We start from the raw sequence: 18,452 nt of genomic DNA, 5'->3' as shown, positions 1-18,452 counted from the left end.
CCATGTCATCGTGGATGGTACAGGTACAGCAGATCACTGAAACACAATAAGATAACTTTTACCTCTTTTTTTGGTAGACAACCATGTAGACAGTCATTCTTTTCTGTGAATACTGAGACTGCTTTATACCTTTCTCTGTACAGTTATTAAATAACCCATGAAAGATGCATTAAAATTGATGTAAACACACTGTGGGATTTTCTTTGTGGCTTTGAAGTCATGTTGACAGATTAAGTCATCACAGAACTAAAAGTCAGAAACTACTGGAAAAATATTTCTGAGTTGAAATTTCTTTAATATGGTAGTTCTATCCATTAGCTTTGTGTTTACTTTACCCCACTGCTGGGCATCTCCTGATTAGGAAGCAGCACCAAGATGCGTTGCTGGAACGTAATGAATGTTTTTTTTGAGTAGTACACATTTGTAAGGTTATCCCCTGACAGCCCACATCCTTTTTCTCTTGTCTTTAAATACTGGAAGTATGAGTTCTGTTATGCAGGCCTGCCACATGGTAGAAGATGGAAGAATTTGGGAAGTCCTTTCGTTTTCCATTATCACTTTATAAAGAGATTGGAATAGAGAGTGCCTAGAGGATACCACAGTGAAATGTGCAATAATACTCTCCACGTTCTGAAAATCCTGTGTTGGGAATCATTTTAAACTTCCATAGTTGTGCATCATTATAATGCACCCTGCCCTGAATAATGCATGCCTCCAACTTTAATTACTTGTTTAATTATCTTTAGTTTGTTTCAAAGCCTCAAGCAACTGCTGTTGCTTAGATGATTAGAAAATTGCTTCCAGTTGCAGAAATCTCTTTCCTGTTGTTTCTCCTGGCAGTGATCGCAGACCGGCCTCCCCCTGTCATTCGACAGGGTCCTGTGAATCAGACCGTAGCTGTAGATGGTACTTTAGTACTGAACTGTGTGGCCACAGGCACTTTAATGCCCACTATCCTCTGGAAAAAGGATGGAATCCTCGTTTCCACCCAGGACTCTCGCATCAAGCAGTTGGAGACGGGAGCGTTGCAGATCCGATATGCCAAGGTAGCTTGAAATGGCCAGTGTTGTTTTTTTCACTTTGGTTTTTTTCACCTCCAGGCACTTTAGATGTAGTAAATCCTACATTTAGAATTAATGAAATGTTGCATAAATGTATGAAAATATCTGATACTTTGTGTTTTCAGATAGTTCATTCTTTTTGCTTAACACCTGCCTAGGGCACGTTATTTCAGATTTCATAAGGAAAAATGCTTTTTAAAAGGTATTAATTAAGGGAATTATTTGGTACTTGAAACATGAAAGGGAAAGCAAAACTTGTATTTCAGTAAGACAAATCATTAAATTATTTGGGCTTTAGCACTAACGGATTAAAATTATCTAGTTAATTCAAATGTTTATAAAGAAAACCTTTGTTCAGCATACAGCAGTAATAGAACCATGTACACAGCTTTTTCAAAAGAGTTTTTAGTGCTTAAACATATTCACTCCTCGGTGTACTGTAGTTTAAAATGGTTAACCACTTGTCAAATACTCCTCAGGGAGTTCTAGTACCTGGTCAGTACTGCTGCTGGTCATGTCTTGCACACTGTAAAATGTTTTAAAAATGTTCAATTTTGTCATACTGCTTATTCTCTGCCATCTTTTCTGTGTTTTGAAATGTAGTGATTTTTTGAAATCAGGCTGAATACATCACTTTACCATATTCCCTAGAGTTGCCCTGTTGCCATTTACAAGTTAAACTGGCTTAGAACTTGAACCTCTGATTTTTGATCACTTCTGTCCAGCTCATCTGGTGAGGCTGGGATCTTAGGAGGATAGCATTTCTTTGGGGGGGGAAGAAAAGAAACTCTTATGAAATGTGATTAAGTCACATATGGACAAATAATCCAACATTCAGGACTGAATGAGAATAGCATATGGAGATTCCTTTTTGGGTCTGCTGTAGATTGAAATTTATACTAACACAGGGAACCTCATGTGTACCCTGTGGAATATTTAAGCTTTGATTTAAGGATGACATGTTCTCCAGTGCTCAGTCCTGATAAATCCCCCGGCATTACTTATGTAGAGGGTTGACAGTTGCATGGGGTCTTGTCATCTGAGTTCCTTCTCAATTTATTTGTTAAGACCTCTGCAGAGTAAGGAATAAATGCTACAAAATTTGCTTTCACTTTGTTCATTACAGAATAGTCAACACTAAATTAGAATGTGCAGCTTTTCCAATTCTATTGTGACTGCTCAGAAATAAAATACCCATTTTCCTTCTACAGCACACAAAATCATAACTTCTAATGGAAGAAGTTTGTAGTTCGAAGTTTTTGCAGCCTCTAATACATTCATCCATATTCATGGGGGTACATAGAGAGCTGTAATTACTTTTCTAGCCCACTGAGTGCCTGATTGTTTCAAATATTTATTCTGCTCTTTCCCCATTCAGCTGGGTGACACCGGTCGGTACACCTGCATCGCTTCAACCCCGAGTGGCGAAGCTACATGGAGTGCATACATTGAGGTCCAAGGTAAATCAATTAGGGTTCCTCTGCAAGGAGAGAATGCATAAAGGAAAATCAGCAATTGAAATGCAGAAGTTATCTGACTCTGTCATAAATTGCCAGTGCAGATGTGAACAGCACTTAGCTTACAGCTGCGTCCTGTCCATATTCAGCATTTCTCTCTCTCCTTTGTCAGAGTTTGGAGTCCCAGTGCAGCCACCAAGACCCACTGACCCAAACTTGATTCCTAGTGCTCCGTCAAAACCCGAGGTTACAGATGTCAGCAGAAATACAGTGACATTGTCATGGCAACCTAATTTGAATTCAGGTGCAACACCAACCTCTTACATAATTGAGGCCTTCAGGTATACGAGTCTCGTGATCTTGCTGTACGTACGTTTGTTTTTAATATGTTATTAAAGAAGCACGTGCTAACCTGCTGGTGTGTGTGTTTTATCCTCAGCCATGCATCTGGGAGCAGCTGGCAAACTGTAGCTGAAAATGTGAAAATGGAGAGTTTTGCAGTTAAAGGGCTAAAACCTAATGCAATTTACCTGTTCCTTGTGAGAGCAGCTAATGCATATGGACTAAGCGACCCAAGCCAAATATCTGATCCAGTGAAAACTCAAGGTAAGCTTTTGATACTGAACATTTTGGGTGTCCACAGCAGCTGTCACAAGTGGACTAAGTGATACCAGATGCAGGAATTCTGGTAGCTTTTGACCGTCTGCCTGTCCTGGCTATAATGTATACTACGGTAAAATACTGTGTTTAAAATTGCATTTCTCTATAACATAGACTCTGACAGCATGTTGTGTTGCCTAAGGGAACCCTAGTATCTCTTATCCAAAGATAGTTACATCTTGCAGAATAGCAGCTCCTGTTAGTAACAAAAGTAATCTCTGTTTTTCTGAGTTACCACACAAATCCTCAAATTCCATGAAAACGTTATTACTATGTTCAGTGAATCAAATGAAGCTTAGGACTGAGACAGAGAGAGAAAAATTATGTAATCTAAGTTGATTTCTGCTGCATTAGGAAAGAGAAAAGTTTAAAATTTGAAGGAATTTGGCATCATGAGCCAGTAAAGAAGAGGTTTTGGCAGTATGTTAAAAGTATTTCAATAATACAACTGTTGGAAGTAAAATAGTAGGGAAGAGAGACAATGCTTACAGATAGCCCAGTGAAAGAAAAGGCTGGATAGAAGTGGATGAAGGAGTCATCCACAAACTTCAGCTGTGACTGAAGTCCAGCTATGGACTGAATCCAGCTCTAATGTAAAATTAAAAATAACTGTGTTCACTGTAGCAAATAAATGACACTTTGGATGATGTACAGGGAATCATACATTGCAACTTTGAAGCCTGCATTTTCCCAGTAGAAATACTTAGATTCTTGAGAAGGGAAAACTAGAAATACTCTTTTTCAAAGGAAAAGTGATACAGATCATAAGTTTTTTGTTTGTTTGCTTTTCTGCTCTTCCTACTCACTGCAGAAACTGACCCATTGGCTTATTAAGAGTGTCTGTGTTATATATTTGTTTCTTTGTTTGCACAAGTAAGTACATGTTTGTTTTTGAAAGGAAGTTCTGTAGAGGAAACAAAGCGTTTTCTTTTGGTGACTTCTCATTTTTTCTGTAATTGGTCTGAAAGCAAGTCTTGCTGATCTCCCCTGGGGAGTGACCAGTTTCACATTGCTGTCTTTTGGTATTATGCGTTTCTCCTGATGGATGACAATTTCAGTGGATATATGCAGACAGCAGAGGGGTTGCACGGGTTCCTAAGTCTGTTACTAAGGAAAGATTTAGTAACCTTTTACTGATTCCTGATTCCTGGAAATAGAGCAACACATGTTATTATGTGGGCAGGCTGCAGTGTTCTACGGGAGTCTGTTCTTCATGGAGTGTAGTGCAGTGTCATTCCTGAAGAGAAGGTATTGTGTTTGTCCCAAATCAACTGATCACTGACCTGATTCTGAGAAACAGCAAATGTTCTGTTCACTCAACTGCATGGTTTATAGTAACGGGGAAAAGCTTTGCTGTTCTCTGGGCACCTAGTAGAACTGAAAACCGGAGAGCCACGCAGAACCTCAGTGAAAATAACAACCAATACATGAAATCTTCTTCAACAGTAAGAAATACAGTCAAGTGTCAAGTTCTTCAAAGAGGTTCTGCTCTTCTTCCAATATCATTTCAGTTTTGTTTAAGTTGTGGTCTAGCTAAAAAAGTTCAAAACTTTCCCAGTTCACTTTTGTCTAGAGGGTGGTATTGTCTTGCTATAATGAATGTCCAGTCCAGGAACCTAACTTACCTTCATCTTTGCACTTTACCAACATTACCAACCACATGCTTGGGTGTTATCACTGACAGTCCCTGCCTTGGAAGCTTGGAGCTGAAACAAGGAAACACACACATCATTGTATAGCACAGATGTGCAAATGGCTGAGCCTTTGAATAGATTGATTCATATTGCTGATGACTCATCTTTTATGACTAGCGAAGATAGAACTAATTATTCCACTGACTTTCCTCTTACATTCTAAGCAGGGTGATGTTTAGGCAACACTCCAAACAGAAGCTTCTATCTTTAATGCTTTCAAACTTTGGGAGGAGGGAGATACTCTGATAAATGGACTGTTTGGCAGAACATACTACATGTGGAAATAGCAGTGACTCATTGGAGAGTTTTTTTGTTTTGTCGTTTCGTTGTTATCAGTGTTGCTTGCTAAGAATCCAGATTTGTCACTCACAGACTGCACGCAAACCTCAGTTTGCTTCTTAAACTTTGAAGAAATACCAGCTTCTTGTAAAGGAAGAAGAGGTTTCCTATGTTGAGGAAACCGTATGATAAAAGTCGAGAGTGACATAGGCTTTGTGTGAATGGGAACTATATTTCTGGAAGGAAAGCAGGCCTCATGGCTTGTCCTGATGCAACCTTACAATGGTTTTACTAATTATTAGTCAGGATTGAAAGCTGGTAAATGGAGAATATGACCACCATGCAAAAAGCATGTTTTACAACAGTTGCACTCACCGATGTAGAAGACACTTAGTAAATGCATCATCTCATCTTTCAAGATAGTCTGCACACCTGCAGTGACTTATTACAGTAGTTGTACATATATATATATATATATATATACAGAAATTCTGTATACTTTAGCACTTCTTGAAAGCAGACAGCTATGGAAATTCCCAGGAAATTCCAATCTTCAGAGAACAGAACCCTTGAAGATTTCCTGATGTTGCTTTCTCACTAGAGGAGGTCAGGCAGAGAAGTAGTAGGGCTGGAGCAAAGTTTATGTAATGCATTACTCTATATCTGGAATTAGATTAATTAAAAAAAAAAAAAGTAAGAATTTCAAGTACTTTTCATGAATTTCTCAGCCTGTGATTTTTAATGATACTCAGCATGGTATTTCTTTAAAATTAAGTGATCAAGGAGAGAGGTATGAAATCACTACAGAAACTCTGTCACTCTGCTGTCCATAGTATATGTCTATTTTAGATACACTGTTAGTTCTGCCCTATAAATTTTATGCATCTGACAGTCATCAATTTCAGTTAAATATGCTTTTTAAGGGCTCAGCATACAAAAAAATATGTTTCCATTGTACCATTGAGTATTTTGAGAGGAATTTGTCCCTTCGTTGATACGAATAACTCTTCTAGCTATAAGATGGACCAAGTATCAAACGATGCAGACAGGACTCACCCAGGCTCTGCCTCCTGTTTACAGAAGCCACTTACCATCAGAGAAGCTGCAACCATGTGACTAATTTTTCTTTTTCTTTGGTTGTTACATGATTTTGTAGTTAAAAACACTAAGTTTGCCAGGAATTTATCTGAAGATACAGCTTTTGGTTCTGCCATTCTTTACAGGTTTCCTGATCTCTTGGAATTTGCAGAACATTTTTTCTTCCCAACAGGAAAGAATAAAGAAATGCTGCTTTAGACATTTACCAAAGCCATCCTTTAGTGTGGCTTTTTCTGCAGCATTTCCCTCGTGTTTCTCTCTGAGGAAGTGCAGTGTGTTGATTTGGTACCACCTCAGCACTGGTGATTTGCTCAGGAAAACATTTGACGTAGTTTTTTCTTACATAATTGGGAAGTACTTAGGGTAAACTTTGTAAGTGATAGCATCATATACTTTCTGATACATTCATTTGTATTTATGTGTACTTATTTTAACAATCATATGTACTTGTGAGAATGGAATCTTAAATTATTACAGATGTTCCACCAACAAGCCAAGGTGTGGATCACAAGCAGGTCCAGAGAGAGCTGGGTGACGTGGTATTACATCTGCACAACCCTACTATCCTTTCTTCCTCCTCAATTGAAGTTCATTGGACTGTGAGTATAAATCTGTGTTATGGTGGTGGTTACAGGTACTGCTGAATTGTCCTGCTTTGACTGCAGTGGAGTCACACTTCAGGAAGCTGTGTGGTTTGTATGCTTGCAGATCCTTTTTCTCTGGAATGAAGAGACTTGGGCTTTGCTTTCCCACTTCATTAAATTTTGTCCCATTTTCCTCGTCTATGTCCCCATAGAGAGTGCTGTTTACAACATGGTGAGAGTTTCAGAGTCCTCCTCTGGAAGCTAAAGGACTGATCAAAGGCCTCCTAAGTCATGTCATTTGAAGCCTTTGCACTGCTTTCAGGAGGGAGTGTATCAGTCCCCTAATGAGATAGCACGGGCACTTCCCTGTCTGTCAGTCACCAGTGCAGAGAAATACTGCATAATTCTGTTTGAAAGTGTTACCTCCATCCTACAGACATACTGACAAACACACCCAAATCCATATAGCCTCATCTGAACCTATGCTTCCCTGCTGTCCTGGGAGTACATATGGTACAGGGAGAGGAGATGAAAAGGGCAGTGTCACATTGGCGTGTGGTGGGAGGCAGCAGGAAGTTGGCCACGTGGAGGATATCACAGAGGAAATGAGGGAGTGGGGAAACAATACTCTAGGAGTCCTGAAGCAAGGAGGATGGGAATATACATAAAAAAAGATTCAGGTAGACTTGCAAGGCTGAGGTGTCAGTGTGAGAAAGGATTAAAAATGGCTCACTGTGAGAGACTTTTGGCAATCCTGAGCTAGAAATAAAGACAGAGGGTAATGTGGGAAACTGCAAAGAGTGAACAATGAGGTAAGAAAATGTAATTCAAAGAAGAGCAGTTTTAAAATGAAATGCGGAATGAAGAAAAAATTGGGGATGTAATTATACCAGGTACAGGGGTAAAAACATAGGGAGTGAACTTTGAGGTCTTTTTAGGACTTCCACCAGAACATGTCAATACATTGATGGGGATAGTGTGGGTGAGCACAGGCTGCAGCCCCTGCCATGTCATGGCAGGATTTTTTGAACAGGAACAAAGGGATTTTTGACTTTGTAGAGGAACTGTAGCCCAAAGGAGTCCTGGTCCATGGCCAGGGCTTCTCAGTGCTGCAAGAATACCAATAATATGTGCTGCACCATAATACAGTAATACTGTTGTACAGTAATTACACTCTCACCTGCAACATGGCCACCTGCAGCAGGCAATCTCCTGTTTTAGCTAATAACATTAAAACATCTTCAAGGTTCCTAGCACGATTTTGCTTAACCTTTCCTTGTAGAACAACCTTTTCCAGAAAGGCTTTTTTTTGTCAGTCTCTGGGGTAGCCTGTGGCTTCTCTACAATTTCAAAAATAAGCATTACCTCACTTTCAGCTAACACACAGATTCTTTATGTGATTATTAAAAATGAAATATGTTGCTTTTCGGAGTAAAATTGCAAGCACACAGTTTTTTAATATCACTGTATGAGATTTTTTGAAAACAGGGAAAGTCTGATGCACTTTAAAATTTTTTATTGTGGTTGTAATTGGACTTTCTTATCCACTAGAAATTGAAATTGGTAGTTAAAAGATAGTGTATGCTTCATGACAGAGCACATGTATATGATAGCTTTCTGTTTCAGTTATAGCCAAACATATTGAATGCACCCTTATTTACATTAAGATCTTTTTCTCCATACAGTTGATATAAAATTACTTTGGTCTAAAAAGCGCTCAGGAGCACTAAGCATCAGCTTGATCTATGTTTCCAAATCTCATCCATGTTGCCATACTGAGTTTTATGAGCCTCCCCAGAGCCCTCTTGGAACAGCCCTTTCCTTCCATCAGAACATCCTCCTGATGAGGGGGTGGACATGGGGGAAGCGCTTGGACAGATCTGACAGAGCCCAGCCACAGCCATGGAGAAGGTGCCAGCTGGCTGTCCTTCCAATTCACTTTCTCCAAAGTGAAGCAGGCAGGAAGCAGTGCTCATTGCTTGGGTTTTGGGAAGCTTCTACATCTCAGGACAGGTGGCAGGCTCTCTCTTTGATCTCTGTATTCATCACCCTGAACTGTGGCACTGTAGATCCCTCTTTCCCTGTGTGCCCCCTGCGCTGCTGTGCAAATTCAGGTGGGCAGAAGTCTGGCCTGTGCCGAGCTATGTCACCCTGTGGATGCAAAGACTGTTCATTTCATGGAGCCGAGACATACTATACAACTCCGTTATCCGCCTTTAATGCCTTCCTAAATCCAGGGAAACCAGCACAGTTCTACCAGCATCAAGCAGATTAATGCACTTGCGAGTCAGGCCTGTAATTTGCTGTAATGCAAGAAGCCTTTGTCTGCTGTGGCAGTGATGTTTACTTTGAGTAACACGAGCGGGGTGGCCCAGGGACCGGGCACAGTGTCACGGGCATCGTCCCTGGTTCCTGTCTGTTTATGGACGTGTTCTGTGTTCTGCTGTCTTGCCAGGTGGACCAGCAATCCCAGTACATTCAAGGATATAAAATTCTGTACCGGCCTACACCAGCATCCTACGGAGAGTCAGAGTGGTTAATCTTTGAAGTGAGGACTCCAACCAAAAACAGCGTTATCATTCCCGAGCTGAAGAAAGGCGTGAACTACGAAATCAAGGCCCGCCCTTTTTTTAATGAGTTTCAGGGAGCAGACAGTGAAGTGAAATTTGCAAAGACCCTGGAAGAAGGCAAGTAGGAGCCAGACTGTCTTCATCTTTCCTTTTTGAAGTAGCAGTCTGGCCAGCTTTCCTCTGATATGTTCATTATTTGATTTTGTTTGAAGTGCGTGCCGTTTGAGAGCAGCAATCTGTGGCAGAGGAGGCTGTGTCCGACTGATCATTATGTGAATTGTTTGGTGACACAGAAGTAAATATTCAGAGCCAGGCAGGAGAGATAGAGAGAGAGGGATGTGCAAAAATCCCCTCCAACACACAATGGGAAATGCGCTTCTTTATCTTCCCTGCAGTGTGCACTCCTCCCTGCTGAGTTCATGGGCTGGTCACAAGTGACTTCTGTCAGATTCAAGCACTTGCTAATCACTATCTTGAGTAGATAGCAGACACCACAGAAATCATCAAAGTGCTGCAGCTGAGGGAATGGAAACCATGCTTTTTAGAAGGCTTTTATATCTGGATCAATCAGTGAGACAAAGTGAAAAGATGAATGAAGGCAACAGATATAGTGGACTAAATTATGCATTTCCATCTCATACATGTGTTAAAAAGAGAAGGTTCATAAAACTCTTCCTTTTGTTGCTGCACAGGCATAATGAGTATGCAAGGTGGCCAGTGCCTTCAGTGCCTCTGCTAGGGTGTACAACCTTTCCCCTTCTGTCCTCCTTCCCCATTATAAATGCCCTGTAGCTCCAGTTTATTGCTGCAAGTGGTTCAAGAGGTGTGCATAGCTGCATTCATCCCAAGCATCAACTAAGCATCCGGTTTTTAGGAGGACTATTTCAAATGCAAAGCATAAATTATTGTTATAAATGTGTTAATATTTGTGTAAACACATGCTGTCCTGATTTTAATAAGTTTCATATTACTCGTTATTATTGACACACTAGAGGAAAATGAAGTTTAGATTGGGGTCAGTTTAGAGTCTTTATTTTTTAAAACTGTTGGTGCTGGGTGAGATGATTTGAGACCATTGATGAATTCAATGCTCAAGACTGTGACATTCAGGTAAAGGGTATCTGAGCTTGAAGAGTCTAGTGATGAGTGTGACTTTTCCTGTCCTACACAGCAAGACTACTGCAGAACCCAGGAACCTGGTTGCATTTTGACACACTTTCCTTCCATATCGTTTTACCCTGTAGTCAGAGCTGCCCTCATTGAAGGATGGGGCACAGAAGATTGCATTTGTATAGCCCAGAAACCATCTTCCTCTTTAAAAACCCTGCTTCTGAGTGTGACAAACATAACTGTTCAATCCTTCTTTCCAAACAAACAGCTCCTAGTGCTCCACCTCAGAGTGTTTCAGTAACTAAGAACGATGGGAACGGGACAGCAATCGTGGTCACCTGGCAGCCACCCCCTGAGGACAACCAGAACGGGATGGTTCAGGAATATAAGGTACTGCTGGCATGCCTTGGTCTCCTGGCAGAGGGAACACGGCCAGGTAGTGAGGGATGGGCTGTTCGTGGGTGCTTGGCTCCATCTTCTGGTTACTCAGAGAAAACGGGATAGAAAATCACTGCTGTGACTCAAACTCCATATTTAGTAGTTCTGCCTAGATGGTGGAAAGGCAATTAAAACAGCCTCCATAAGTCAAAGCAAGGGGTCAACACTCTTAATGAAAACAGATACATCCTTTGCCTTCATTAAAACTTGAGAAATGCACACTCAAGTAGAGGGGGAACCATACCTGTATGAGAACCATTTTGTGACTCTAAGGCATTGGCCAAGGTAGTAAATATAAACAGGCTTAATGAGTTGAAAAGCTTGGGGATAATAATTAACAGTGTTAAGATCTGAGTAAATTATGCGTAACTGGGTAGTTGAAACAAACGGAAAACTTTCAAGAGAAGAATGTGCTTGTATAATAATAAATCTATTTAGTGTACGGAAATTTTTCTTTTCTTCCAAACACAGTTCTCATTATGCTATTTAACTTTTAACTATTTGAAAGTACATCATAAATATTTATTATTTGATGTTCATTTACAAACAGTTCAAATTTTTTTGTGATAATTTACATAGCAAAGTAAATTAAGCTTATTTTTCCTAAGCAAGCTACGGATGTTTTGAATGTCTAGTTGTGGATATCAAGTAAGCTTTGTAGCCATGGAGAGGCAGGAGCTTTGGTTTCAGTCTTCTGCAAATGCGTATGATTGAGAAAATCTTTCAAATGAGAATGTCTTGGCTACTTCTCAGGTTTAAACACAGTGCTATAAACATATATTCCTAGCCATCAAAACTCATTCTGATGTTTCTTTTCCCTGAGTAGAAATGGAAAAGAGAAGAGATTGCTAAGCTTCATGGTCAATTTAGAATAATAAAACCCTTTTAAGAACCCGGTCAACTGGTAAAAAAAATCCGTTTATGGCTTAGTTTCAGATATATAATGTAATTGGAAAAAAAATACTTGTGAAGTTATTTCATTTAAAGACAGACCTTGAGCTGGAGAGATGGAATTATTTCCAACAAGAAACTACATGAGAGGAATGTTAAGGTTGCAAGGACACCACAATAAAAGTCAGGAAATTCCCATTTCCGAGTAGATATAATACCTACCCCACCTGCTAGCATTCTGAGGGAATAGGCTATCAGATGGAGGAGCAAGCATCCTGCAGTGCTTGTGTGGCAGTAGATGGCACACTGGCACGTTTCACATCTACGTTTCTTGTGTTGATGCTATTATTTTCCTTTGTGCTTTTCACCACAGACAGAAAACAGACGCAATGAATATATATGTCATTGCTCTTTAAGTTGCTACGTGTAACTACTGGTTTTGTCTAAAAACTAAATGAATGCAGAACTAGTTATTTAAGATTAAAAACTAATAACAAGGAAAAAAACGAAGTCACGTGAAATTTTCTCTTTTTTGTTTCCTTTTTTGTTTTTCTATCTTTAATGTTTTCTCCCAGAAAAAAAAAAAAAAAGATATGCATATGTGTGGGAATTCATTGTTTTCTCAGCAACTCAAATCAAAGGCAAGAGTATACCTACTTTAATTAAAGGATAAACTAAATAGGAAGAAGTAAACCATCTTAATTGAAGAAGTGTCAGTATCACAAACAAAAAACCAGAAATTCAAATTCACAGCAGAAATCATTTTTTCCTTTCTTACCATGAAGTTAGAAATTCTCTTGTTATACTAATTCTTTCTTCACTTATGCATCTGTTATAATGTGAATTCACCCTTGTTTTGTAGCACTCTAAAAGTTCATTTTCACTTGCCTATTGAGCTATACAATCAATACAGTATTGTACTGAACAACCTGATGTTTAACATAACATTGTTGTTTCTTTTATCATGCATTTCTTCATGTACTTGAGTGCCTAAGAACAGAACTTTTTTTCCTGAATTAGTAGTTCGTAGTCACAAGCACATAATAAATTGTTTCCATTGTTTGCATATGCACCATTTTACAGGGTGGCAGTAACAATTTCTGTGAAAATTACTGCAGTCAAAATGTAGATTTAAATGTTTTCTTTGACACTTAATTGAGTTCCTATTTACATAAGAGCATTTTCATGACCATCCTCTAGGATCTAAGAACAGTATTAATTTTACTAGAAGTACTGACTGAAAAAGTCTCTATATAGTATCAGAATACAAACAGGAGATTCTCTTTGTGTGCTCTGACCTGCTCTGCAGCAGCACTTATGTATATCCTGTGTTGGGATTCGATTTCAAAGGGACTTAAAGTACATTTCACATCCTCACAGTGTCCCACTAGCCTTGTTTCAATCCTTGGCATTCAGAGAAGGAAAAAGGGTCTTACAGCATCCTGAAGGTGAGATAAAATTTCCAGTGTCCAGGAAGAAAGGGCCGTGGCAATTGTTCTACATGTGAAACTGTAGCTCACTCACCTGGCAATCTGCACAGCAGCAGAATTGCACAAGGGATTTAAAGCAGCTATCTGGGTACTAAATCTTTTAGGAGCTCCATATGTCAAAAGCAAAATCTTCCCTCCTATGTACAATCAACCCAGGCTCAGATGTACTGCTGTTCTCAGCCAGGTTTGCTTCTTTACAGATAAAGTACTGAATTTAACTAATTTAACTTTCTGGATAGATGTTCTTTGTAGAGCAATACATTTGTGGAAAGGGGACAGAACCGAAATCAACACAGCTTCATCTTTTTTTTTAACAGATCTAGATTGGCTGCTACTTCACCTTGAGTTGTTCAACCATAATCTTAAAAAGCATTTACCACATCAGTGGTTCAGGCCTACAAGGATAAAAATATCTCATCATCTTGTTTCTCCCATATCATTTAATGTCACTGATATAATTTGCAAAGTGATGATTTGAAGTTGCTAGACCTGTATCCTGGTCTAGATCTCAAAAAATGAGATCTGATGTCATGCTGTTGTCTCTCAATTAGAAGACAGAAAATCACTCAGTCTTTGCCTCTTACTGCCATCTTTAAAAAAAAAAACAAAAAAAAGAGACCATTTGGATCCCAGCATGGCATCAGTTCTCTTGTGATGTCATGTGATGAAAGACTTGCTCATGCACTTGAGTGATGAAAGCCTTGCTTGACAAATAATTCCTGAGCAAGAGAATGGCAAATTCATTTAACCGAATGCTCTTACTTAGCTGTTTATGTGAACAGTTCTTGGCTACAGGGCTTCCCTTCCTTGTTCTGTGCTTTTAGTTTTATTAACACCAGTTGAACTGTGAATGATTTATGACAAACACATCAAATAATTGTAGTAGTTGGATCTGCTCTTTGGAACAAAAAGTAGCTTTTCATTATTCGTAAAGTGCCTAGGACAGCAATCCATGACTGCAGATGTAGTGACAAAGTGTAAATTCCTTTATCCAGAAGAAGAGAATGTGTCATCTTTCCTTCTGCTTATCCTTCAGTGCTGAATGTTGAACATTTGTACATACCATGCACTTACTTCCCCTCAGGTTTGGTGTCTTGGCAATGAAAGTCGATACCATATAAACAAGACAGTGGATGGCACCACCTTTTCCGTAGTCATCCCCTCCCTAGTTCCTGGTATTCGATACAGCGTGGAAGTGGCAGCGAGTACTGGGGCAGGACCTGGAGTGAAAAGCGATCCCCAGTTTATCCAGTTAGGTAAGCTTGCTGGTAATCCTGCCTCTTGGTTTCCATGATTTCTGTTTGTTTACTTTTGTCTTTTATGGCACCGGAAATACTTTCAAGACAAGTGAAATAGATAGCGTTACTTGATCCTTGGAATAGCAGGATTTGGCATTTCTGGTTTAAAACTTCCCTTAAAACTGCATTGTAAAGATGGGGTTATAACAACACATTTTTTTTAGTCTCCCAGTTCAGGAGTTTGGTTGTTGACTTTTCAAAGTGAATTTTCAGCCTTAAGACTGGTGTAATAAAACATGTAGGGGAGCATGAATCACTAAGTCTTGAATCACTTTAGTTTAGGGATGTAATTTGTCTTGATCAGATTTTATCTTTATTTAAAAAAAGAACAACCAAGCATGCTAAAATTAGGCACAATAAATATCAACTCTGTGTGAGAGCTAGTAAATAACCTGAGTACAGGAAAAGGAGGTATCCAGATGATTTACAATAATCTTGACCTTCTAATTTCATTAACACCAAACATCTCTGTCAGAAATGCACATCAGGGGCGTTGCTCCTGGAGCTTTTTGGGAGAAATGCATCTTTGCTGTTGGTTACCTGAAGATTACTTAAAGTAGCTTTAAGTGTAGTCATATGCTGCTTTGCTAGTATGCCTGTAGCAAAATATCTTATCCTTAGAGTATATAGTTGTGAAAGCAAACTCAGCACGTTGCTTTGGGCTTTATGTCCCGTCTGTCTCTGTATCATTAGTAGGTCTTCCTTCTTATTTCACTTGTTGTATTTAAAAATCTATAATTAACAGCATGTGAAAACAAGACAGAGCAACTAATATGGAATATTATATGTACATTTCCTTGGCTATTAAAGTGAAGTCCCTCTTTAACTTAGTTAAATTATGCAGGCATATGACTCCCAATTACACTGATAGAGATTTTACAACAAAATTACACACTGCTTCTATGATATTCCATTAATGTGGAATTAGTACAGGAAAACCCCATGGTTATTTGTTGGATTGCTCTTTCCTACGGTCAGCTACCATTCACAGCTTCCTACAGTCAGCTTTCCAGTCAGCTTTCTGGGCTTAAGTTCTGAAAATTCTACGTTAGTGAGGCTTATGAGGATAACCTCAAATGTTCAAAGCCGAAGATTTCATAACCGCTTTTTTCCCCCCCCATTTCTCTGATGATAAGCAAATACTAAATGAAGGTGAATTTTGTAATGGAACTTAATCACTTCGAGGTTTTGGTATGTGGAAAAAAGAAACAAGTGAGACTGTCAGGGTAAGATTTTTGCCTGCTCCTGGATTCCTGGCTTTTATTGGCACTATGTTAGAAAACAAGAAGCAATCACACACCTCAAAAGGTGTTTAGATGTGCAAGTCTAGTAGAATACACGTATTTCCTTGTGGTTGGAGTTCGCTTTCATAGTGTTCACTGCTGGCTTCTAATTGACATGGCCAGTTCTAGATATGCTGTAGTAGATCCCATAATTTGCTTGTTTCATGGCAAAGATCTGAAGACAGGAGTCTTGTGGACATCCATGCCACAGGAAGCATCACAAATAAATACCTAGACAGTACTGCAGAAGGCTGCTGAAAATTTGTACTTAAATTTAAGGAGTAATATTCCTTGGTAGCAGAGATCAACCTAAAATCATCCAGGTAGAAGAATGGCTGCAGTTTATCCAACTCTACCCTGTGATACAAGTTCCTCCAAGGAACAAGCCCCCTCAAGGAATTGCATTCTTAGTTTTTAGAAGTGCTCCCAGCGTGGGGGTGGAACATTAGAGTTTTCTGGTAGCTTTCTGAAGAAAGGAAATTAATTTGTTGATGTCATCAATTGGCACTTCTCACCAGCGATAAATTACATGGTTCCAGAGAGAGGGAAGGGAGGCCAAGGAGGGGGAGGGAAGAGGACTAGGGATGCTGCTTTTAGAAGGTTTGAAGCTGCCCTCACTCCCTGTACCTACATGCTCTAGGAACTACATGCTTGCCACCAACAGCTTTAGGTTTCTGCATTTCTGGCACTGACCCCAACTATTTCTTTAGGAAGTCTTTTCCTGATATCTGAATTAGTACAACCTTTCCTTTTTTAAAGAAAAAAAGTAAAATAAGAATTCCTTGTGTGAAAACAGAATATACTATGTGATTTAGAGGTTCACTTTTTTTAAGGAACTTTCCATTAAAATCTGACATCTCTCTCCGCATAATGTGTTTTTCTTACAAAAATGTGAGACTAGGTTGTGGCTGGCTCTGGAGCATCCAAATAAGGGGTTTTTTTCCTCAGTGTAGTCTACTGTCTTGTACAGTGACCTCAGTTTGAGCCTGTGTGCTGTGTGGGGTGCTCCCCACAGATGAGACATGCTTGGGCAGAGTCTCAACCAGATGTGTGACAGGAGGAAACTTCACCTTTTGGAGGCCACCTTCCAGAATGAGAGCAAGAGGGGAGGACAGGAGACATTGGATTCCCTGGGAGCTGAGGCGTGCAATCACAGTCCCATGCATCAACTGAGCTGTGATAAATGACCTTGTGCACACACTTAACCTGTTACAAAGACAGGTACAAATTGTAAGCTCGAAGCTTTTTCATTTTCCACGTCTCAGCTGACATGAAGCAGCTCACTGAGCTGTGGTACCCCAGACTTCCCGTGCCACCAGGGACAAGACAACAATATGACTTGCTTGTTATTCATAAAATCACCTTCCAGTGTTTAAAATCATAAGATCAACTGAAAAATCATATGTCTTCTTAAAGCACACCCCCCCATGAGGCTTATGAATTTTCCTCTAGGCTTTTGAATGACCTTTTAAAGCTTTCTGTGGAATTCCAAGGACCGGAAAACAATTTGTTTATTTTAAAAGGAAATGTACTATTTTACATAAGGAAAGACTGCAAGAGCTTTGTTGTTAGGGAAAAAAAATTATTTTTTGAGACCTAGACATAACTTGCTGTATTCTGCTTATAATACTGTGCTGTGGAGAAACAAAATCGTAGAATTTCAATTGACCTTTTTTGTCTTGTCACAACACGTAACTTGAAGGCATCATTTACAAAAATGCTTTATATAAAAAGATGAGAATTGGCACAACATTTTTTTGCTGATCTCTAGCCTAACTTTTGCAAAGTAATAGGTTACCACCTATGGGAGCTTGGCAGTATTACCTATGCTTGTTGACAAATAAGTAGTGACATTGGAACATATTGCAGCACACTTTGTTTCCAGTACCAGCTCTGAGAAGCCCTACAACTGTGGTTAATGTTACTCTCAAACACACAGTTTGTATGAATATATGGTATGCAGCTATTTGTTATTAGATGTCTGCACAATTACTGCACAATTAAAGGTTGAGCGTAATATTCAACCATTGGATGTCTCAAGTGTACAAAACACAAGAAAGTCTCATTGAATCTTTATTATTCTAATTGCTTTATTTAGGAGATGTGATTTGGGAACTAGCTAGCATGTCTTCAGGGCATTCTGTCAACCCCTTTTTTTGTTGATATTTTTGTTTGTGGCCTGAAAACGACTTGAAGAAAATAATCTTTTTTTTTTTCCATCTCAGCAAACCAGTTTGGTGCTGTCTCCTCCAACTGTATGTTATAAGATAGAAGTGCAATAATGATATTTTACCAGTTTTGGAAGCATACATAACTAGAAAGGAGACAAAATAGCATATTCTTATGTTGGTAATATTTTACCAAATAATTTTCATATTGCATCACGGACATATATTTGAGAAGACACTTGGACAATATGTTACAGGTTCCAGGTGTTTTGCAAGTTTTTAATTGTGAGAATTAACAGTGTTAACAGCACTTAGATATTTCTCCTTACTGTTTGTACATTTTGAGTACTGAATGAGACATGCATGTGGAA

At 39.2% G+C, this 18,452-nt stretch overlaps 1 protein-coding gene across 1 annotated transcript in view; it reads left to right on the top strand.

Annotated features, from left to right (window-relative positions):
* Positions 1-845: 845 nt before the first annotated feature.
* Positions 846-18,452, top strand: part of LOC103766346 (roundabout homolog 1) — a 57,359-nt gene continuing 39,752 nt past the window's right edge. The window contains exons 1-8 of the mRNA XM_029961443.1: positions 846-1,046; positions 2,440-2,521; positions 2,691-2,859; positions 2,958-3,124; positions 6,727-6,848; positions 9,289-9,520; positions 10,782-10,903; positions 14,417-14,588. Of these exons, the coding sequence (XP_029817303.1) occupies positions 945-1,046; positions 2,440-2,521; positions 2,691-2,859; positions 2,958-3,124; positions 6,727-6,848; positions 9,289-9,520; positions 10,782-10,903; positions 14,417-14,588 (1,168 nt within the window). The 5' untranslated portion in view covers positions 846-944. The remainder of the gene's footprint in view (positions 1,047-2,439; positions 2,522-2,690; positions 2,860-2,957; positions 3,125-6,726; positions 6,849-9,288; positions 9,521-10,781; positions 10,904-14,416; positions 14,589-18,452) is intronic.

The sequence above is a fragment of the Manacus vitellinus genome, unplaced genomic scaffold, assembly GCF_001715985.3.
Source record: "Manacus vitellinus isolate BGI_N305 unplaced genomic scaffold, ASM171598v3 scaffold_34_pilon, whole genome shotgun sequence".
Taxonomy (NCBI): domain Eukaryota; kingdom Metazoa; phylum Chordata; class Aves; order Passeriformes; family Pipridae; genus Manacus; species Manacus vitellinus.
The sequence above is the reverse complement of the archived record's forward strand: the minus strand, read 5'-3'. Positions and strand labels throughout refer to the sequence as shown.